Below are 24,553 nucleotides of genomic sequence, written 5' to 3'. Positions count from 1 at the left end.
ATGTAGCAGGATCCTCTCTAGTGTCAGTATTGGTGCAAGTTAGGAACAAGAAAGGAGCAGCTACTCTACTGGGAGTATTCTATCGGCCCCCTGGTAGCAGCAAGGATACTAAGGAGCAGATCGGGAGGAAGACTTTGGAAAGTTGTAAAAATAACAGATTTGCTATCATGGGAGACTTGACCTTCCCAAATATTGATCCGCACCTGCTTAGTGTAAAGGTTTAGAGGGGGTAGAGTTTTTTAGGTGTGTCCAGCACGGATTCCTTTCAGAGTATGTTTACAGGCCGACTGGAGGGAATGCCATATTAGATCTAGTATTAGGAAATGAACCAGGTCAGGTGACAGATCTGTCAGTGGTTGACGATTTGGGGGACAGTGACCACTGCTCCCTAACATTTAGCATTGTGATGGCCAAGGACAGGAGCAAAGAGGACAGGAAAATATTTAATTGGGGAAGGGCAAATTATGACGTTATAAGGCTAGAACTTGCGAGTGTGAATTGGGATGACATTTTTGAAAGGAAATACACTATAAGGATGTGGTCATTGTTCAGGGCTCTTGAGGGATGTTAGGGATAAATTTGTCCCGGTGAGGCAGAGAAAGAATGGCAGGGTGAAGGAACCATGGTTCACAAGAGACGTGGAACATCTAGTTAGGAGGAAGAAGGCATCATACATAAGGTTAAGGCAGCAAGGAATATAGGATAGCAAGAAAGCAACCTACGAAGGGGCTGAGTAGCGCAAGAAGGGGACATGAAGAGGCCTTGGCGAGTAGGATTAAGGAAAATCCCAAGGCATTTTTCACTTATCTGAAGGGTAGAAGGATGACGGGAGTAAAGGTAGGACCGATTAGGGACAAAGGTACGAAGATGTACCTGGAATCTGTGGAAGTGGGTGAGGTCCTCAATGAATACTTCTTATCAGTATTCACCAAGTAGAGAGCCCTTGATGACGCTGAGGACAGTGTTGGTAAGGTTAATGTTCTGGATCATGTTGATATAAAGAGAGAGGATGTGTTGGAGCTGTTAGAAAATATTAGGACAGATAAGTCCCGATACCTGACGGAATATTCCCCAGGCTGCTCCGCGAGACGAGGGAGGAGATTGCTGAGCTAGGATCTTACGTCTGTGGTGGGCAAGCTGTTGGAATGGATTCTTAGAGATAGCATATATGGGTATTTAGAGTATCATGATCTGATCAGGGACAGCCAGCATGGCTTTGTTAAGGGCAGATTCTGTCTCACAAGCCTGATAATGTTCTTTGAGGTGACCAGACAGATTGAGGAGGGTAGTGCAGAATATATGGTCTACATGGATTTTTGTAAGGCATTTGACAAGGTTCCACATGGTAGGCTTCTTCAGAAGGTCAGAGGGCATGAGATAGAGGGAAGCTTGGGTGTTTGGATGCATACTTGTATTTCCTGTAAAAAGCAGAGGGTTGTGGTGGGGGGGAGTGCATTCATATTGGATGGCTGTGACGAGCAGTGTCCCACAAGAGTCGGTTCTGGGATCTCTGCTTTTCGTGATTTTTATTAATGACTTGCAGACGACACAAAGGTTGATGGTGTTGGATAATGTAGAGGATTGTCGAAGATTGCAGAGGGACATTGATAGGATGCAGAGCTGGGCTGAGAAGTGGCAGATGGAGTTCAATCCGGAGAAGTGTGAGGTGGTGCACTTTGGAAGGACAAATTCCAAGGCAGAATACAAATTTAATGGCAGGATTCTTGGTAGTGTGGAGGAGCAGAGTGATCTGGGGGTCCATATCCACAGATCCATGGAAGTTGCCTCACAGGTGGATAGGGTAGTTAAGAAAGCTTATAGGGTGTTAGCTTTCATAAGTCGAGGGATCCAGTTTAAGAGCCGCGAGGTAATGACGCGGCTCTATAAAACTCTGGTTAGTTTTGCCTCATTATAGGATGGATGTGAAAGCGTTGGAAAGCGTGCAGAGGAGATTTACCAGGATGCTGCCTGCTTTAGATAGTATGCATTATGAGGAGAGACTAAGGGAGCTAGGGCTTTACTCTTTGGACAGAAGGAGTATGAGACGAGACATGATTGAGGTGTACAAAATATTAAGAGGCATAGATAGAGAGGACAGCCAACGCCACTTTCCCAGGGCACCAATGCTCAATACAAGAGGACATGGCTTTAAAGTAATGGGTGAGAAGTTCAAGGGAGATATTAGAGGAAGGGATTTTTTTTTTACCCAGAAAGTGGTTGGGGCATGGAATACGCTGCCTGGGGCGGTGGTGAGGGCAGGTACATTGGTCACATTCAAGAGATTTCCAGATAAGCATGTGGAGGAATTTAAAATGGAGGGATATGTGGGAGGATGGGGTTAGATAGTCTTAGGAGAGGTATAAAGTTCGGCACAACATTGTGGGCCGAAAGGCCTGTATCTGCTGTAGTGTTCTATGTCCTATGATAGAAGGCCAGCTGGCTAATTGGTCCAAAATTGGCTTGGTGATAGGAAGCAGGCACAGTTATGGAATATATTGTTTTTCTGATTGGAAGTCTGTGTCTACTGGTTTCCCACAGCAACAGGTGCTGGGATCTTTGCTGTGGTGATAAATACTAATGACAATGACATGGAGGGGCATGTAGGAGGTGTGATTACTAAGTGCACAGATGAAATGACAATTTGTGGTGTTGTGGGCAGGGAGGAAAATTTTATAAGGCTGCAGCAGGATACAGATCTGTTGGCTAATTGGGCAGAGCATTGGCAGATGGATGTTAATCCCGAGAAGTGAAAGTTGATGCACCTCTGGAAGGCAAATAGTTTCAAGACATGTGCATTAAATGGTGGGACACTGAGGAATGTTGATAGACTGAGAGATCTAGGTGTCCACGTTCACAGTTCCGTGATAGGATTGTAAACAAGGAATAACGCATGTTTCTTCATATTTCGTGCATAGAATATAATATTTGGGATATTTTGTCTCAACTTTACAAAATGTTAGTTTCGCCGCAGTTGGCGTATTGTGCGCCTTCTTGTCGATACATTGTAAGAAACATGTGATCGCGCTGGAGAGAGTGCAAAGAATATTCACCAGGATGTTGCCTGGTTTGCAGACTTAAATTATAAAGAGAGTTTCGATAGGCTGCGCTTGTTTTCCCTGGAGCGAAGGAGGCTAAGCGTGATCCAAAAGAAGTAGATAAGAATATGAGGGAGACAGAGTAATTCCACCCCCCCCCCAACATATTAGTGTTATCAAAGTCAAGAGTGCATGGTTTTAAGGCGCGAGCCAGGAGTTTGGAAGGAGATATGGCGATCTTAAGGAAAAGTTGTTTTTCCACAGAGAGTGGTTGATACCTGGAATGCACGACCAAAGGAGGTGATGGAATCAGACAACACAAGTACTATATTCAAAGGCATTTAGACAGACAGAAACAGGCAATTCATTGAAGAATAGTGTCGGAATCCAAATGACTGGGATCAATGTGGAGGGGAAAAAGATCGGGCTGAAAGTGGTGAGACGACGGGTTCGTTTCTACATTGTGTACATCAATGGCCTTTTGAACCTAGAACAGCTTTTGTTGTTTTACATACAAAAGTTCTCAGCCAAACTGCCTTTGGAAGCACCACCCACGCCCTGAACTGCAACGCTTCATGAATAATGTCTAAGACCTCTTTCTAAAGGGTAACCAGAAATTAGCGATAGATTCTGGCCTTACACTGGGCAAAAATATGTCCAGAATAGTAGCACCGTCCCAATGACGCCAAGCATATAATATTATATATATATGTAAAGGAACATCATTAACTATCTTCAAATTAGAGTCATAGAGACAAAAAGCGCGAAATTAACACTTGGGCCATCCCATCCAAGCCGACCATAATGCATGCATCTGCACGAATCTTACGTTCCTACTCCCATGCTGAACAACCGCCGTTCGATACACGTATCATCACCTGAACTTAGAGCGCTTTGGAGTAGCCTGCAAACCACCTCGTCATTGGCATGTGGATGGAAGCCAGAACATCCGGGCGAAACCCATGAGGTCACATAGAGAACATGTGAAGTCAACACAGACAGATCAGCAAGAGAGGAATGAAACTAGAGCTGTGAAACGGCTTCATTAATTGTCGCGCCATTGTACGGCCGAAAATATACCACGTGCGCATTCTCGTCAGATTCTAAACAAGTTGAATATGTCAAACTTTGGAATTAAAGAGAAATGATTTTAAATGTCAAACGTTACATCACAAGCTACATGGAAATCACGAAACAACAAATGTAGAAATACTATTGGTAGGAACGACAGAGATTGACTTGAAAGTGCATTACTCCTGGAAATTTGCTTTTCGATAGACTAACTTTGACTAGATCAACTAAATTAAAATTGCAAGGTACCTTTTTCAACTTTAACTATTACAAATGATTCAATAAAAAATGCCAGTCAGAACAAAGGCTGCGGCATCTACCAATATATCCATAAATCCTTACACTCAACTTACTCTGTTGTGCATTCGATTGATGTTGCACGTGTGAATGCTTATAAACTGCAGGGAGACTGGCTTCGATAATTAATTTTCGGAAACACGAACTTTGAAATCATCCAGAGGCAATGTGGGATGATGCGGTTTTAAAAACAAGAAGTCACTCCTCGATGAATCAGGTGACAGTGCAACGGTATAATTATACGATTCCCGAATGGGCAGCGTCTGTCCAGCACCGGCATAATTCAAAACTGCGTTTGGTACAGCTCTGCGATTAAAGTCGTTAGTTGAATTCTCCACACTGCAGCAGCAGATTCTAAGACTGTAACCGTAAATATTTCTATCTTGCTTACACTTCAGGATGACAAGCAAAACTATTATTAATAGAAAAATGCAGGATGTTGATCCCAACGCTACTACCAGCACCAAATTTAAATCTGACAAATGAACACGATCTTTTGGTTTATTTGTTAGTTCAGAGAAGTTTTCGGTAGGGTTGGACATGATCGATAACAAGATTGTGACTGTACTTGAGAGGCTCGGTTGTCCATTGTCCTTTACCAAAATAACAACTCTGTGGTTAAGTTTATCTTGATCTCTAAAACTTCGAGACGTCGTGATTTCTCCAGAGAGAAATCCCACACTAAACAAACTACGATCTGTAGCTTCTAAAAGTTGGTAGGAAAGACGTGCGTTCTGCCCGGAATCTGCATCCGTTGCAATTATCCTGGAAACACCGAATCCTGGATATGCTGCCTGGGGCACCATCTGTGTCGCCGCTGAACTGTTCCAATTGGAAGGGGAAACTATAACTGGAGCATTGTCATTTTGGTCTAAGATTATGACATTCACTGTAGCGGTGCTGCTCATTGAAGGAGACCCAGAATCAGACGCTTGAACTTTAAATTTGAAATTCTTTAGTTTTTCATAGTCAAAGGAGCGCAGTGCATAAATACACCCACTTTCTGAGTTAACTGCAATTGCGCCAAAAACAGAAGCATCTTCTGTGGGACTCTCCACAAGAGAATATAACACCTCACTATTCTTGCCCAAATCGATATCCAAAGCTGTAACGTTAAAGATAGAACCTCCCGGTGCGTTGTTTTCCATCAGGAACACCGAATACGATGATTGTGTAAACTTCGGTACATTATCATTGATATCTGAGACTAAAATGAATAAGGATTTGTTTGCTGAAAGAGATGGTACACCTGCATCCCAGGCTGTAAGAGAGATATTATACAGCGGAGTGCTTTCCCGATCCAGTACATCATTAATGACCAACCTGAATTGGTTGTTCAAAGATTTCTCAAGTTTAAACGGAATATTCGTCGGAATTCGACAATTTATTTGTCCATTCTCACCAGAATCGCGATCCATAACACTTATTATAGCGACTACAGTCCCGATAGCATCATCTTCACTCACTTTGTTGGATACGGAGGTCACCCTGATCTCCGGAGCATTGTCATTAACGTCAGTTAGTCCAACAATAATTGTGGCGCGCCCACTTAATGCTGGTACACCTTTGTCCACAGCTTGTACCTCAATTTCATAAACGTTTTCTCCTTCATAGTCCAGGGGTCCCTTCACATATATCTTTCCAGTTTCTGAGTCCAAAGTGAACAACTCTCGAGCGCTTTGAGAAACGTGTTTACTAAAAGAATATTTGACCTCACCATTTGCTGCTTCATCTAAATCAGCAGCGTTTATCGTAGTCACCATCGTACCTGCAGGTGCGTTTTCCATAACATTAACCCGATATATATGGCGATCGAATGCCGGCGCGTTATCATTGCCATCAACTACGGAGATAATGATTTCTGCTGTACCAGATCTCGGAGGGATCCCAGCGTCAATCGCCGTCAGCAGCAGTTGGACTGCCGACTGTTGCTCGCGGTCCAGAGGTTTTTCCAGTATCAGTTCTGTAATTTGACTCCCGTCGTCGACTTTCTGTTGGTTCAGCCCGAAATGCTCGTTTGAGCTGATTTTGTATGAAATGACTGTATTCGTTCCGACGTCTGCATCCTGCGCTCTCTCCAGAGGAAAGCGTGCGCCTGTTGCTGTGAATTCAGAGATATGCAAATAGTATTTGTCTTCTGTAAATCTCGGCGCGTTATCATTTATATCCAATATCTCTACGTCAACGCGATGCAGTTCCAATGGATTTTCTAAAGCTGCATCATAAGAAACTGAACAAGTCGAGATTTGCTTGCAGATTGATTCCCTGTCGATTCGCTCGTTCACATGTAAAATGCCATTGTGCATGTTCACCTTCAATAATTGAATCGCGTCCTCGGAGACCAGTCTGAATTTACGGGCGGTCATTTCTGTAATGCTCAGGCCTAAATCCTCGGCGATATTCCCAACGAAGGCACCCAGCTCCAATTCTTCTGGAATCGAGTACCGAATCTGTCCGTAAACAAGGTGCAAGGAGCAAACAAAGTGAATGAAGGACAATCCGTGGCTGAGTTCTGTCGCCATTTTTTCTAGATTGGATTCATGAAATTGTCGCAGAATTTCTGTGAATCTCTTTACTGAATCTGTGTTAATAGAACTATTTACGAAATTTAGGACACGGAATTGACGGTATGCACTTATGACAATTAAAACTCGCACCAAGAGGTTCTTCGGAACATGACTCGGCGATTAAACGCCAACAGGGTTTGCCTACACCCGGTTTTTGTTCTGTGCTCAGCAATGCTGGAGGAGGGGGTGGTCGATCTCTCTCTGCGTCTGGGTGTCTATTGGTAGACAGCGACACAAAGAGTCCTTACCCATTACTGCATCAAGCATTTCTTAAAGCTGCACTGCGTTTCTTCAAATATCTGGAATTAATAGTGCGCATTTAAAATTCTCTGGATTGCTGGAAGACATATTTTTACATTTACCAGTTTGTGATAACATTGTGATCGTTTCTAACTTGTTATCCATGAACAATATTAAACTAATTTAAAAAAAAGAAAGCTACTCTTACCGATGTACCAAAACCATGGCATTGCATGTTGAGCTTACTAAGTTATGTTAAATTTTTACATAATGGATATTGAAAGCAATTTTGAAATCATGCCGTGTTAATGGGTTACTGATTCACAATTCCGTCAACCCACAAGAAGTAATTTAGAAGACAAAGGCAATATCCAGCATAGAAATCCAGCATAGTCTGTGTTGGTTGTAATCAACTGGTCCAGACCTACAAGACATGATTTACAATCTGTAACTTATGTCTTTCAAATCCGCAGCCGCTGGGTTAGTAGTGATGCTAGAGAGTTACACTGCGTGATGCGCAGTGAAGTCTTCGGCGCAGTTTTATTAAAACAAGGTGATACTGTTAGCGTTTCTTCCAAGTGGTGTCCAACCTGAAAGACATGGTACACCTGCATCCCAGGCTCTCGCAGATGCGACCTGGAGTGCCCAGTATTGCCAGAAATTTCTGGGTTTTTTTTGTGTGCAACACATTGTGTGCGACTCGCCAGGAGCAACTACTTGGCCAAACCATGATCCAAAGCTATCGCAACATACAGATTCATTGTATTGTATTTGGAACACCTCAGAAGAAGATTGTTTAAAATGTTGAACACTATTATTTTTATCGGAAAATTATTGTTGGTTATTGAAATATGAGGGGGTTTAAATGGTAGTCTTTTACACCGGAATGTCATGTCTCGCTGATGAGAAAATGAATATTCATAGACATTTTAAGTTAGCTTGAATTTTTAATGTCACCCGACATTGTGTGTCTCTGCTTCCGCCAGAATGCGAGCCATCAAACTTACTATAGCGACGAAAATTCGGAAATGAACAAATATTTGCAATTCGATGGTTATCTCATACGTTTCTCATTTTTGTTGTGTTATCATTAAGGTTAATTCCCCTCCAACTACAGTGGGAACTACATTGTCCAACGTCCATACCTCTAATTCATGAATATTTCTTTAAATCATCATGCAATAGTCCTAGAACTTCATATGTCTCGTTCATAGATACAGCCGTAACAGTTCCTAAGTGCGTTTGCTACATAACCTTATTTTACATCGATATTTGTCAGTTGCCTGTCACTAGTATTTGTCGAAGCCATCGTCATCTTTAGATGCGTTATCTTTTACACTCACGATGTAACCGAAATTCCGGAGCGTTATTGTTGACGTCAAGTTCAGGAATGTTGGCTTCCGCTTTGCTGGATCTGGGATGAATTCCACGTCCAGTTGCCGGCATTGGGGGCTGAAATATCTACTGTTGCTCGCTTTCTAAGGCGATTTATTTTCCAATATGAAGTTTCCACCCCATCCTTAACCGTTTCTTCAGTATGTCTTCATGCTAAAGTGATTACTTGAGTTAATGTCAGAGATGATAACCGTATTCGTAATTCCATCCGGATTCTGCGCTCTCGCAAGGCAAAATAGAGCGTCTGCTGCGGTTCCTCGGAAATGAGCATGTAACATTGTTTTCATCAGCGTGGTCGAGTTGTCATTTACATGCAAAATCTTACAAGTTACGGTTGTCAACGGCTGACATTCTCAAATGATTTACTGCACGCGCATCACTTCGGCGACACCCCACAGTCACGTTTATCTTAAATGAAACCAGGAAATTTTGCGAGCGATTATTTCTCTGATGATTAGGCCTCCGTCCTTAGATACATTCGGATGGAAAACGCTGAGCCAGAATTTTTCAAAAAAATTATTATCTATTTTTCCTAAAGACTAGCATACGGAGGTAGGTGAAGAAGATTGATTTTGGAATTATGTGTGATGATTTTCTGTACAATTGTCCTCAGTTTTGCTCAATCCCCGACTCCACACAGATCCAAATGCATTAAATGTTGATAGAAAATGTCGGTCTTAAATATCTAAATACAAAATCTCCAACTGAGTAATCCTTTTGAAAACTACCTCCATTGCTTACAGGAAATTAGCATTTTTCCTGACCTTTACTTTGTCCATTGTTTCATCATCATGGAAAAAAAGATGTTTGAAGTGGCGCAGAAGTTAAATTGGTATGTCGGAGATGCGATGGGGTAGGGAAGGATTGTGAGGAATCTTTTGGTTCTTCGGCAGCGTTTGTTGTTCCTATCGATAAACAGCGACGCAATGAATCCTTCTGTAGAATTGCACCAAACATGTATTACAGCTGAAGTGGCAGTTAATTGTCCAACTAATTAATGCGTAATTTTATGCAAAGTGCGCCTGAGATAAAACGACCTCTGTTGAGAGAATACAATGTATACATTTACGCATTCTGTTTCACTTGCAACTTGTTGCTAATGAATAATAATAAATGGAACACTGTGGTATATGCAGATTACACAAAATCATCATAGCTATTGCGTCTATTTTAAGTAAAAATATCGATATAAATGAACAAATAAAAAGTCGTTAACGCACTCAGAGGAGAAAACAATGTTGAATTCATTTGTAATCGTACGCCCTAACATTAACGATAGAAGTATGCTTAAGTAATTTTAAATCCACAGAGCATATATTCTCACGATGAAAGAACTTTTTTCTTTCACGACGTCACGGAAGAATCCAAGCTGCTGTATTACACTGTTCTAAAAACCAACTGGGCGAATAAATGACTGGTGTATTAAGATTGGTCGATCTGTACCAGCTTAACGATTTAAATATTAATTTCGAACGTTGCAAGAGAAAGTAAAAACTACAGTATTAAAAATATTTATTAGTGCGGTAAACATGCTCATTTCAAGATTTAAATTGAGGGAAATGGCAGCGGAAACATTGGCCAATTAATGTTCATGCCCGATGCATCCAGAAATATTGCCAAATATATGGTATGGTCGCAATTCGGCGTCTGTTTTCTTATTCAACAGTGGAAGAAATAACTTAAGTTTGTGCGGGCAATTTGTCGTTTCGAAATCAGTAGATTGCAATCTTTGCATAAAGAACTTCACCAAGACCTTTCAAAGATTTCCTCTTCACCCTACCTCATCTCGCCCCCACGACAAGACAAACGGACACGCTCCTCAGAGGCTCAAAGTTCAATTTCCCAATTTTAGATGTGAAATTATTTGCTTCTTGTACTCCCATTATTTATATGCATGCACCCCAGCTACAAAACAATGTGAAGTCTTCTTTCCTGTTGTTCCAGAATTTTGCCCGGCAATTCGGATTATTTCCTTCAAGCATACGTATCTTGATTTCTGAAGACTGCTCGCTGAATCTTTCTGCATTTTGTGGCTCTGAAGTCCTGCTTAAGTCGTTGTTATACAGAATCGGTAAAAGGGCAAAAAAGTGAACAAGAGTAATCTGCAAAATTTTGAGTTGCAATGCGGTGACAATCAGGGAGTCACAGGATCGATGCCTGGAACTCAGCGCTTCACAATCTATATTATTAATTTGGATGAGGCAAGCGCGGGCAGTATATTTAAATCTTGCCTATGGCGTAAAGCATTATGAATTAAGACAAAGCAACGGGGTAGCATCAGCGGAGTATACTCAAGTTCAATGAACTGGCATTTGAATATGGCAAATGAAAGATAATGTGCAAAATATATGCAGCCAAATATGTAGGAAAGGGAGAATATAAGACTGGTTTTAATGGTGAGAGAATTCAATGTATTTGTTTTCAAAGTTGGTGTGCTGGTAAAAAGAATCACCGAAAATTAACTACAGGTACAGCAAGCTCCTCGGAGGTCAAATATCAAAATTTTATTCCACGGTTATTTGAGTACAAGGTTAATAGAGCCCTTCGCAATTGTATGCATCACACTTGTGAGAAAAATCTGGAATACTGCGCACAGAGGTGGTCACCTCTTAAGTATGCACTTGCGATAGAGATAGTTCGTTGGAAGTTGGCAGAGAATGGAGGGCTTGTCTACGATGAGAGCTTAAACAAATGAACCAGTGTTCTCCTGAGTTTATATTAATGTGAGCTACCTTCTGGAGCTGGACACGGTAAATGTAGCAGTATGGTAAATCTGTCTAGAATCTAGGATTACAGTCTGAAAATATCTGGTTGACCCTTCAGGATAGAGATAAAACATTTCTTCATCCACAAGACAGTGAATCTTTGGAATACGCTACCCCAGAACGCCGTGAAGCTTCAGTCACTTGGTATAGTCAGTCTCTTAGTATCTACCTGTCAAGTTACTAATTTGATGTCACAGATTGGCAGATTTTGAAAGATCAGCGGAATCAAGGGATATTGGACTAGTTTAGGAAATGGTATTGAGGAGTAAAGCTCTTCCACAGCCGTGTTTAGTGGTGCAGGAGAAGGGAGGGGCATCATTGTCCGCACCTGCTTCACTTCCGAATGATATTTAAGTAGCCACAGAATGACCAGCTGCAAGTCATTCAAGATGTAGCCAGATCAGTCAGTAAGGAGGGGACTGATGAATGACTGGACCGAGATTCCGAGAAATACGTACAATTCCTTCTCTTTCTACTCTCTGTTCGTTGTCGGGCTACTTAATTCTCAGGCATGCCAACTCGTCTCCAAAACTTGGTCTCAAAGCAATAACCAACGGGATATTTATTACCCTTACTTGGCTTGAAATAACCTAGTTTCGAACAACCGGGGTCAATGTGAAAGCAGTTCCTTCAAATTATATACGATAGACAGACATATCTGAATCTGTCATTGAGTGAGACACGGCGTGTTTCAGAATGTGGACTCAGGTGTCGAGGATGGTCTAAAAAGTACAGCTCTGTGCATATGTTAAGCTTTATTACATATGCACAGATCTTCACACATCTATGGATAACTTATCTTCATTCGGTTAAGTCCCCAGACCCTACAGAATGGTACTTTGTTGAGATAATGAATTTGCGTCTTTTCCATGTCCCAACACATGATCTAGTTTCATTCTTGTCTCGTGGTTTAATGTCGTTGTTCACATTTCTTCATTTTGGAGTATAGAATCTTCCAACCTTTCTACTCCATAGGAATGTGGAAGTAGGCGATTTATTATTTGATAGGTAGGAACAAAAGAAATCAAGGAAATGTGGCAGGGGTTATCCACCTGATCAGTTGCGCGTGCTCCATCACAGAATCAGATCATGACTGACATTTTACCTCAACTTTCTTCGGCCAACACAACATCCCGTGATCCACCTCGTGTCCAAAAAATCTATTGATCTCTGACTTCAATAAAGTTAGTGTCACTTTGCGTTGGCCGTGACAAGTTGAAGACTCATTGCATCAAGGCAAGCACAGGAAATAGATGTGCCGCATGTTGCCTCCTATTTGCTGATGATTTATTTGCCTCTGTATCGGACAACCCGAGTTTGAAGGAATGGCGGCCTTCCACAGGCAGCTAAAATAGAGTAATCGAAACTGGAGAACTAGCCCACCACGACCACCCGAACAAGCGGCACCGAACCATATTAATCCCATCTTCCGGCATTTGTCCTGTAGTCTTCTATGTCCAGAGGAATCAAACGCTCGTCTAGGCACTTCTTATCTACCGTCAGTGACTCTGTTTCCACCACACTCTCAGAGAGTATAATCCACATACACACCAATCTCCGGCTGTCAGAATGATTCGCTCAGATCCTCTCTAAATCTTTTACCCCTCACCCTAAATTAGTATCCTTAAATTTTATCTAGATTTGATATGGGGATGGGTTTCCTGCAGTCTACCATATTCATGCACCTCGTAAATTCAATCACAAGCATGAATAATCTCTTCAGCTCCAGGGAAACGATGCTCATTCTTCTGGACTTAATATCAGGTAAAGGGCAGGTCAGATAAAACGATTAGCATTCTGGAACTAAAGAATGGCTCTGATCCACTTGGGCACGTATGGATATATGGTAATTTGTGAACTTTTCAAGATTGCATTCCAGGTTTATTTACTTATGAAACAATACATTTTAAATTACTACACCAAGCCATTCGTTTACCTGTCCAGCAATTTACGTCCTTATGTCCTGGAATATTGACAACAAACGAGTTACATTCAATTTATTGCTTCCATATTACAAGTGAAGAACGTACAATTTAATTTCATAGAATTCAGCCTGGATCACAGTATCTACATACACTAATCACAAAATTTCCAGAAGCAAATGACGCGGTAAAAGAAACAGAGTAATTCATATATAGAACCTCTGCTGAAAGGCCATTAATTGTGGCCTCAGCGTCTCGATCCAGCCACTTTTACCATTTGGCCCTATACAAATTCCATGGACATCTTAACTGCAAACAGTCGGCGTATTGGCGGTCTTCCTGCCACGTTCTTTCTGCATAGTGCAGCGGAAGGTAATTGCCGATGAGACCTCAAATACCGCAATCAAATGTCTGATAGTTTTCAACAGTGATAGATCTCGCAAGCTTCTTCCACTGTTTTTAAGTCTTTGCGACATTTGTAGACATTTGAAAGCACATTGGCTGGATTTACAATTGTCTGAAAAAATGCAGAAATCCAAATACTAGTGATAACTTCAGTTAAAAACATTGTATATTCAGCTGATTGAGCCGCACCCCCACAGCGCCAGAGACTGGGTTCAATCCTGAATTCCGGGCATGTCTGTGTGGAGTTTGCCTGTTCTCCTTATGACCGCTTTGGTTGTTTCCCGGCTGCTCCAGTTGGAACTAGATTACTTGGTCAGTGAAACTCGTCCCTAGACTAAAGATAGAGGTGGAATAGATGGGAAGTTGATGTGAAGCTGATGGGGATCTGGGGAGAGTCATTTTGCTGGAATTAATTCAGAATTAGTATAACTGAGCGGTGTGTAGTCCTCGTGGACTCTGGGTCGAATGTCTTCTGTTTTGTGCTGTGTCTTCCTGTTACTGCATGACTTTGACCCCTCACCTCAGTGTCATCCAGAACTGCTGCTGGACCCAGTAGTGACTATATAGTGAACATTTTATTCTCTGGAGTCCATAAGATGAAAGACCAAGGGTGCAAGTGAGATCAGTCTGCTTAGTTCTTGGGGGAGCTCGGAGTCAATCGTCGTTAGATATTATTTGTAGCAGGGAATGATCATTAAATTACCAAAGCCAAATGACACAGAACGGAAATACTGATTTTTTCAGTTACAGAGCGCACTACAGCAGCACATTTGTATGTTAAACCACTGTGCCCTAAAAATTGCCCTCGATCGCGCGCGCCCTCATGAACACACACCGCAAACTTACAACTGCATAACAAGAAGTACCCAGTGACACAATCGCACAATCGTATCCATACAATGGTTCAAGTTAGATACAATGGATACTTCGATCAAGAGAAATGGTAAGTAATAAAAGGAGCGCCAAGAAGGGTGGAGCAGAAACAGCAGCCAGACCAGCCGTACCAAAGAGATCGTCACGGTCTGTCGGAGCGAGAGAAGTAAGGCGGAGAGGCGTCGGCCACACAGGCAGCACCTGCGAGATTACCGGCAGTGAGTTATAAAGGGTGCGCCAAGAAGAGCGGGAGCAGCCTCGGTGAGGAAGGTGAGCAATGGCGGGCTATGATTTGTTCTCTTACTTTTTCAGTGGATTGGACTTTGGATAAAGGATTTGTAAACTAATTCGGTGGCACGCTCATCCTGCAGGACATTGGAGATTAGTTACAATTCCAATGTCTCTGATCTCTCATACATTAAAGGAGGAGCGCACCTCTGTTCTAGGTTCAATAATCTTGTTTGTATACCTGCGAAAAAATGTATACATCTACAGCTTCGGTCAGATGGCAACGAGAAATTGGAGCTGCGTGGAGTATCCCTGATATGGAGAACAGAGTAGATAGGGCATTTAAATGAGATGGTAACGCCGCAGGTACCAAGGTGGAAGATGGCGTCCAGCAGAAAGAACAGTAAGGGCAAGTGCGTGTTGCGGGAATACCCTGCAGTCATTCCCCTCTAAAATATGTATCCACTTGGATGGTGGTGGAAGGAAGGCCTCTCACATGATAGAGGCATCGAGGTTTATGGTACCACATACCGTATCGATGAGGCACAACAGGGCAGGGAGAATTCTGGGCAAGCAGTACTGGTATGGAATTTGTATGAGGGGAACATACCAACGTTTCTGTGACCTACAGTGAAATTTCAGAATGTTCCAACGCCAGGGTGAGGGATTTTTTGTTTCAAGTACAGAACATTCAGGAGAGGCAGGGTAAGGACAGCCAGAGTTCACTGTACACATTGGTGCCACCAACAGATATAGAAAAAAGGATGAGGTCCTGCAGAGTGAATTTACGGAGTAAGGTAAAAGGTTTAAGAGCAGGACATCTAAGGTCACAATGACAGGATTACTCACTGTGCCACGTGCTGGAGAACGTAAAGATAGGAGGATAGTTCAGACGAAACCATGGCTTACAGGCCTATGCAGGAGGATGGGCGTTAGGTGCTTAGGTCATGGGGATCACTTCTGGGGAGATTGAGACCTGTAGAAAAAGCATAGGTTACAGCTAAACTGGAGGGTGACAAAAGTCCGCAGCTCAGGAGGGTTTAACCTAACTTGGTATGAGGATGAAAAACACAATAGAACTGTGGTATATGGGGATATTGACCTAAATGCAGAGCATAAAATAAGAAAGTACAGTGGGCAAAGCATATGGAGGCACGTTGGCGAGGAGAGGGTGTGGGAGTTAGCTGGTGGACTCAACTGAATTTACGTTTATACTAGGAGACTCACGGGGAAATTAGATGAGATTAGAGCATGGATCATCACATAGAATTATATTAGTGAAATCACGGAAAAGTGGTTGAGTAAGAGCAAGATGGGCAATGTTCCAAAGTAGAGAAATTTCAGGCGTGACAGAGGGGGATGCAAAAGAGGAGGGAGAGTTGTATTGCTGATCAGAGAGAGCAACACAGCAGCATGTAGAGAAATATCCTGGAGGCATCTTCCAACGAGGCCATTTTGGTAGAATTTAGGAATAACTGAGGGTGTTGATTTTGATGGTTTTATGCGATGGGCCTTGGAATAGCGGGAATTACACGAATAGATACGTAAGCAAATGATAGAAAGATGGAAGAGTTGTAGTAACGGTGATTTTAGCTTTCTCAGTATGAACTGGGATTGCCTTAGTGTAAGGAGCTTAGATGGTGTGGAACTTGTTAAGTACATCCAAGATAGGTTTCTTGGAAAAAATGGAGATGTACTACGAGATAAGGGGCAGTACCTGAACTCATCGCAGGGAAGGAAACTGGGCAGATGCTGCGAGTCTCGGTTGGGGAACACTTTGGAAATCGTGACCATTGTTCTGTAAGTTTCAAGATAATTATGGAAAGAGATAAGTTTGGACAAGTTAATCATCTTAACTTTGGGGAAGGTAGTCCTCAAAAGTTCAAGGGAAGAACTGGCAAAGGTAGATTGCGAGAAGATGTATGTGGGTAAAATTAAAGTTGACAAGTGGGAATTATTTAGAATAGAGCTACCAGGAGTTCAGTGCCAGTATGTTCTGATAAAGGTAAAATGCAAAGATGGGAAGATCATAGAAACAGAATGAAATCACAGGCATGAGCATAAACACTCAAGAGAGTTGCTTGGGGAATATAAAGTGCGCAGGAGAGTACATAGAAGAAACTAATGGGAGCAAATAGAGGTAATGAGATGCCCTTGACAAGTAATATTTAAGTAATCGGTTATTTCAAAAGTATATTAGGAGCAAGAGTGTATCTAGGGAAACAGTGGGTTTCTTAAGGACCAAAGAGATATTCTATGCGCAGATCCAGTGAATGTGGCCGAGATTATAAACGAATACTTCTCGTCAATATTCACCGCGGAGACGGACATGCAGAATAGTGAGTTTAGGGAGGAATACGCTGATTGACTGGACCAAGCGGGAATATAAAAGGTGGAGGTCTTCGATGTCTTAGAACATATAAGGATGGATAAATCCCAATGGCTGAATGATATCTATACCATCATCCTGCAAAAACAAGGGAGGCGATTGTTGGGTCACGGACAGAGAACTTCGCCTCGTCATTAGACACGAGTGAGGTACGAAAAGACTTGAAGATAGCTAATGTTATTCCTTTATTTAAAAAGTGCAGAAGGGATAAACCAGGTTACCCCAGGCCAGTAAGATTTACTTCACTGTTAGGGAAACTATAGGAGAAAATTCCAAGGGACAAGATGTATGTTCATTTGGAAAAGCAAGAACTGGTTAGGGATGGTCAACATGGCCCTGAGAGGGGAAATTCCTGTCTAATATGATTGACTTCTTTGAGGGACTAACCAATGGGATTGATAAAGTTAGGCTGGTAGATGTTTTATCTGTGGACTTTACTAAGACCTTTGACGACATCCAGCATGGTAGACAGGTTAAGCCATGTGGTATGCAAGGCGAGCTGGCGAATTGGTCCAAATTTGGCTCGATGATAATAGGCAGAGGGTCTTTGTGGAAAAATAAATATATTTTCTCATTGGACTACTGGGGATCACAGGCATTAGTGCTGGGACATTTACTGTGGTAATATATATTAATGACTTCGATGTGCCGGTAAAATGTATGATTATTAAGTGTGCGGATGACACGAAAATTGGTGGTGCTGTTGAAAGCGAGGAACATTTTCTAAGGCTGCTGAAGTATGCAGATCTTTTGGAAAATTCGGAATAGCATTGGCACATGGAATTTAATCCAGAAAAGTGCAAGGTGATGCACCTTTAGAAGGCATATAGTAGGACTAAATAATATTGATGAACTGAAACATCTAGGGGACTAAGCCATTGTCCCATGGTACAGTGATAAAGAAGGCATATGGGATGCCTTCTTTCATATGTTGGGCATAGAATATAAGATTTGTGATGTGTTCTCATAACTTTACAAAACATTGTTAGGAAACGCCTGGATTATTGTGTGTCCTGCTCACCATACTATAGGAAACATGTAATTGTGCTTGAAAGAGTTCAAGGAATATTCACCAGGATATTGTCTGATTTGGAGACTTTAGTTATGAAGCGAGATTGGAGAGGTTGTGCTTGTTTTCCCCGGAGAGAAAGAGGCAGACGGTGACCTGATGGAAGTAGGTAACAGTATGAGAGGCATAATGAGTCAAAATATTTTCATCCCATGTTAGGGATAACGAAAACAAGAGGGAAGAGTTTTTAGGTGAGAGATACGAGTTTTAAAGAGGATGTGTAGATTTGAAAGGCGGGTTGTTTTTGTACAGAGTGTGATTGGTACCTGGAATACAGACCAAAGGAGGTGATGGTATCAGATACAATTACCATACTTAGGAGGCATTTAAGCAGAAACAAACAGGCAATACAGAGAAGAATACAATCCTAATGCAGGCGATTGTGATTAATTAAAAGGTCGGTTTGGACCTATAATGGAGCGACGGGCCCGTTTCTATGTTGTGAAATTCAATGACCCACTGACTCCATAATAGCGTTTGTTGCGTGATACCTCAGAAGTTCACAGACAAACTACTGACAGAAACATCGCTCACGTCCTGAACTGCAATGCTTCGAGAATAATGCCCAATGCCTCTTTCCGAAGGGTAAACAGAAATCAGCAATAGATTCTGGCCTCACCTTGGGCAGAAATATGTCTATAATTAATATACGTTGCTTTCTTTTTACAATTTACGATATAAAAGAGCAACGTTGTCTATCTTCAAACTAGAGTCATGGAGACGGAAAGTACAAAAGGTACATTTTGGCCTATCGGGTCTGCACCGACCATCAAACACACATCTACACCAGTCGTATTTTCCTACTCGTATACTGGACAACCCGCACTTGATACAACTGCCATCAAATAAAACTTAGAGCACTTTAGAGTAGCCTACTAACCACCAAGACATTAACACCCGGGCGAAAGGGATGAGGTCACATGGAGAACGCATGATCTCTGCACAAACAGATCAGGAGAGGATTGAAACTGAGTGCCAATCTATAAGACTTCGGAATGAAAGAGATCTCTTTAAATATCAAACATTTTATCACAAGCAACACGAAAATCAGGAATTAGCAAATGCAGCAAAATTACTGAGAGGAACGAAAGAAATTGACTTGAGTACCTCACGCCTGATAGGTTGCTTTTAGAGACATTAACATTGGGTTGTCTGTCGACCAACTAAACGAAACTTGCAAGATGACTTTTTCCAATTTAACTATTGCAAATGATTCATTTTCTTAAATTTCATTTGCAGGCTTCAGTGTATAGCAGTACAGCGACATCCACAAACATATCTACATATCTTTACACTCAACTTACTCTGCTGAGCGTTCAATTGAACTTACAATTGTGAATGCACAAAAACTGCAGGGAAAATGGTTTGGAAAATTATTTTTCCGAATCACGAACGTTGAAATCATCCAGAGGTAACGCAGGATGATGCGGTTTTAAAAACAAAAAATCACTCCTCGAAGAATCAGTTGAGTGTGCAACAGTGGAATTGTACAATTCCCGAATGGGCAGCGTCTGACCAGCACCGGCATAATTCAACACTGTTTTTGGCACGGCTCTGAGATTAAAGTCGTCAGTTGAATTTTCTCCACAGCAACAGCAGATTCTGGAACTGGAACCGTAAATATTTCGATCTTGTTTGCACTTCAGAAAGACCAGCAAAACTATGATCAATAGAAATATTAAGGATGTTGACCCCAGCGCTACTATCAGCATCAGATTTAAATATGTAAAATGAACCCGATTTATTGGCTTATTCGTAAGTTCAGAGAAGTTTTCTGTAGTGTTGGGCAGAATTGAAAATAGAAATGTGGCTGAACTGGATAGACTCGGTTGTCCGTTGTCCTTTACCAAGATTACAAGTCTATGTTTATGCTTATCTTTATCCGCATACCTTCGGGACATACTGATTTCTCCAGAGAGAAATCCCACAGTGAACAAAGTACGATCTGTAGCTTCTAAAATTTGGTAGGAAAGGCGGGCGTTCTGCCCGGAATCAGCATCCGTTGCTATTATCCTGCAAACTACGAATCCTGGATATGCTGACTGGGGGACAATCTGTGCAGCCGCTGAATTGTTCCGTGTGGAAGGAAATACTATAACTGGAGCATTGTCATTTTGGTCCAAGATTACGACATTCATCGTAGCGGTACTGCTCATTGAAGGAGATCCAGAATCGGAAGCTTGAACTTTGAATTGAAAATTCTTCTGGTTTTCATAGTCAAAGGAGCGCAGTGCGTAAATACACCCACTTTCCGAGTTAATGGTAATCGCGTTAGACAAAGCGACATCTTCCATGGGACTCTCCACAAGGGAATACGATACCTCGCTATTCTTGTCCAAATCGGGATCCAAAGCTGTAACAGTAAAGATGGATGCACCCGGTGCGTTGTTTTCCATCAGAAACACCTGATACGATGATTGTGCAAACCTCGGTATATTATCATTTATATCTGATACTGAAATGAATAAGGTTGTATTTGTTGAAAGGGATGGGTGCCCCGCATCCCAGGCTATAATAGAGATATTATACTGCGTAGTGGTTTCCCTATCCAGTGGATCGTTAATTACTAACTTGAACTGGTTGTTCAACGATTTCTGAAGTTGAAAGGGGATATTCTTAGGAATTCGACAATGTACTTGTCCATTCTCGCCAGAGTCACGATCCGTAACACTTATTATACCGACTACAGTCCCGATAGAATTGTCTTCACGCACGTTGCTCGATACAGAGGTAACCATTATTTCCGGAGCGTTATCATTAATGTCAGTTAATCCAACAATAATTGTGGCGCGCCCAGTTAATTGTGGTACGCCTTTGTCCACAGCCTGCACCGCAATTTCATAAACGCTTTTCCCTTCATAGTCTAGTGGTCCCTTCACATAAAGCTGCCCAGTTTCTGAGTCCAAAGTAAACAAATCCCGAACCCTTGGAGAGACGTAGGTACTTAAAGAGTATTTTAGTTCACCGTTGACTCCTTCGTCTAAATCTGCAGCTTTTATCCTGGTTACCATGGTTCCTATAGGTGCGTTCTCCAGAATACCAACCCGATATTTGTGACGATCGAATGCAGGCGCATTATCATTCGCATCCACTACATAGATAATTATTTCCGCTGTCCCAGATCTCGGAGGAATCCCGCCGTCAATGGCCGTCAATATAATTTGGAAGGCAGACTGTTGCTCGCGGTCGAGAGATTTTTCCAGCATCAGTTCCGTAATTCTAGTTCCATCGTCCAATCCTTGTTGCTTCAGACCGAAGTGTTCGTTGGAGCTGATTTTATAAGAAACTACTGTATTTGTTCCCACGTCTGCATCTTGCGCGCTCTCGAGAGGAAAGAGGGCTCCTGTCCCGGTAAATTCAGAGATAAGTAAATAGTATTTGTTTTCCGTAAATCTCGGCGCGTTATCATTTATATCCACTATCTCTATGTCAATGCGATGCAATTCCAATGGATTTTCTAAAGCTGCATCATACGAAACAGAACAAGTCGAGCTTTCCATGCAGAGGGTATCCCTGTCGATTCGCTCTTTCACAAATAAAATGCCATTTTGCATGTTTACCTTCAGTAACTGAATCGTGTCCTTAGAGACGAGTCTAAGTTTTCGAGCGGTTATTTCTGTAATGCTTAGGCCTAAATCCTCGGCAATATTCCCAACGAAGGTACCCGGCTCCAATTCTTCGGGAATCGAGTACCGAATTTCTCCGCAAACAAGATGCAAGGCGCAAACAAGGTGAATAAAAGAAGATCCGAGGCGGAGGTCTATAGCCATTGTTCTGGATTGAATTAATAGAATTGTCCCAGAATTTCCACCATCTTTTGCTGATCCGGATCTTAGTAAAGCTAAATATAAAATGTGGCACACTAAAATGTCGGTATAATAGTATGAAAATTAAAACTCGCTCCGAGAGATTCTTCTGCGATCAGATTCCAACAGCGTTTGCCTTCCCACAGCTGCTGTTCCGAGCTCAACAATGCTGGAGGAGGTGGAGACAGATCTCTCTCTGCGTCGAGGTTTCTTATTGGCAGACAGCGACACAAAGAGTCCTTACCCATTACTGCACCAAACATTTCTTAAAGCTGTACTGCATTCATTCAAACCTTTAGATTTTATGGTGCGCAGTTAGAATTCTTCAGATTGCTGTGACAGATTTATACCACTTCTTGTTTATATTTCGATTGTTTGCAACTTGTTATTCATAAAAATATGTCGCAAAAATAATTCAAAAGGAAATTGATTGTTACCAGAATTACCACGAATGTGGCATTGCATGCCAGGAAAATTACGTCATGTTGAAGTTTTCTTTAATGATTGTTGAAAACAATATTGAAATCATGCCGAGTTAATAAGTTATTGATCCGCAATTCCACTAGACCCATCAGAAATAAGTAGGGAAGCAAACAATGTCCAGAAGACGGGGAGTGTCGCTTCAGGTGCAATTGTAAGTTGTGCCTCTGAAGTCCGGAACAGCTCGGTTATTGGTGATGTAAGCGAGTTAGTCTTGGCGATTCACAGTGCAATCTTTAACACAGTTATCTTAACAAAATGACAGCATTTGTATTTCTTTCCGGTGGTATCCAAACTAAAACGTTAACTCCGTTTCCGTGCCCACAGATACGGCCTCAACTGGTGAGTATAGCTAAAATTTATTTTTGTTTACGCATTGTGTGGAAATTCCTGGCCATAGCATATCAAAAGCTATTGCAACAAATATCAATGCATCAGAAACCTGGTATTCTACTGAGACATTTAATAAGAGCATTGTTTAAACTGTGGAACATTATTACTGGTCCGAAAATTGTATTTTTTTATTTGAAATATGAGGTGGTTTAAAATAGTAACCTGTCTTTGTTTCCACCAGAACTGCGATGTATTATACTTGCTAAAGCGATGATGGCGAGGAACTAAGCAAGCATTTGTAACTCGCTGGCTGCATGGTACCGCCATTAATTTTCGAGCTTATCAATAACTTTCCTGTAGGAAGGTGAGTAGAACTGCACACAATCCTCTAGTGTATCGGATGTTATCATTAATATCCGTTGTGGCAATAATTATTTCGACTCCAATTAAAGCAGGAACTACTTTGTCCAATGTCCATCCCTCTAATTCACGAACAGTTCTTTGAATCGTCATTCAGTGAACATGGAGTCATAAAGTCATCGAGAACTGCAGCACAGAAACAAGGCCTTCAGCCCATTAAGTCCATGCCGACCTGATCTTCTGCCTAGTCCTGCCCATCTACCTGCACCCGGGCCATATCCCTCCAAACCGTTCCTATTAGTGTACCTATCCAAACTTCTGTTACATATTACAATTGAACCCGCATCTTCCACTTCCTCTGGCAGTTCTTTTCAGACTCGCACCATCTTCTGAGTGAAGAAGTTTCCCCCAGACTCCCCTCATATATTTTCCCTTTCACCCTAAACCTCTGTGCCCTAGTTCTTGTCTCACCCAACGTGAGAGGGAAAAGCCTGCATGCATTCACCCTATCTTTACCCCTAATAATTGTGCATACCTCTATAAGATCTCCCGTCATTCTGGTGCGCTCCAGGGAATAAAGTCCTCACCTAGTCAAACTTGCTATCGGGTCCTCAATTCCCGCAACATCCTTGTAAACTTTCGCTGCACTTTTTCAAGCTTATCGATAACTTTCGTGTAGGAATGTGTGCAGAACTACACACAATCCTCTCGTGTAGCGGTTAGCGTAACACTATTGCAGTGCCAGCGGCCCGGGTTCAATTCCGGCCGCTATCTGTAAGGAGTTTGTACGTTCTCCCCATGTGTCTGCGTGGGTTTCCTCCGGGTGCTCCGGTTTCCTCCCACATTCCAAAAGAGGTACGGGTTAGGAAGTTGTGGGCATGCTATGTTGACGCCGGAAGCGTGGCGACACTTGTGGGCTGCCCCCAGAACTCTACGCAAAACAGTTGAATTTCACTGTGTGTTTCGATGCACATGTGACTAATAAAGAGATTTTATATTATCTCATTTTAACTTCAGCATAACGTCTTAACCCCTGCACTCAATGTCCTGATTTACTAAGGCCAAGGTGCCAAAAGTTTTGTTTACACCTATCTACCTATGACACCACTTTCTAGGAACTGTTGACCTGTACTCAGAAGTCCCTTTGTTCTACCGCACAACTCTACCATGCACTGGTCCTTGGAACTCCAAAGTGTCCTGAGAGTATTGCCGACTTAAAGCTTTATTTACATCGATATTCAACGCGTTGTCTGTCGGCTGTGTTTATCGATGGCATCGTCATCTTCAGATGTGTTATCTTTTACGCTCACAGTGGAAA

At 42.0% G+C, this 24,553-nt stretch overlaps 1 protein-coding gene across 1 annotated transcript in view; it reads right to left on the bottom strand.

The window, feature by feature from the left end:
• The window catches only part of LOC127569153 (protocadherin Fat 4-like), a 101,521-nt gene extending 79,495 nt beyond the window's left edge, over positions 1-22,026 (bottom strand). Inside the window, 2 exon segments of the mRNA XM_052013541.1 lie at positions 4,460-6,984; positions 19,632-22,026. Coding sequence (XP_051869501.1) covers positions 4,460-6,984; positions 19,632-22,026 — 4,920 coding nt within the window.
• Between the last annotated feature and the right edge of the window lie 2,527 nt (positions 22,027-24,553).

This window comes from Pristis pectinata, chromosome 4, assembly GCF_009764475.1.
Source record: "Pristis pectinata isolate sPriPec2 chromosome 4, sPriPec2.1.pri, whole genome shotgun sequence".
In the NCBI taxonomy this organism is placed as follows: Eukaryota; Metazoa; Chordata; class Chondrichthyes; order Rhinopristiformes; family Pristidae; genus Pristis; species Pristis pectinata.
This window is presented reverse-complemented; position numbering and strand designations above follow the sequence as displayed.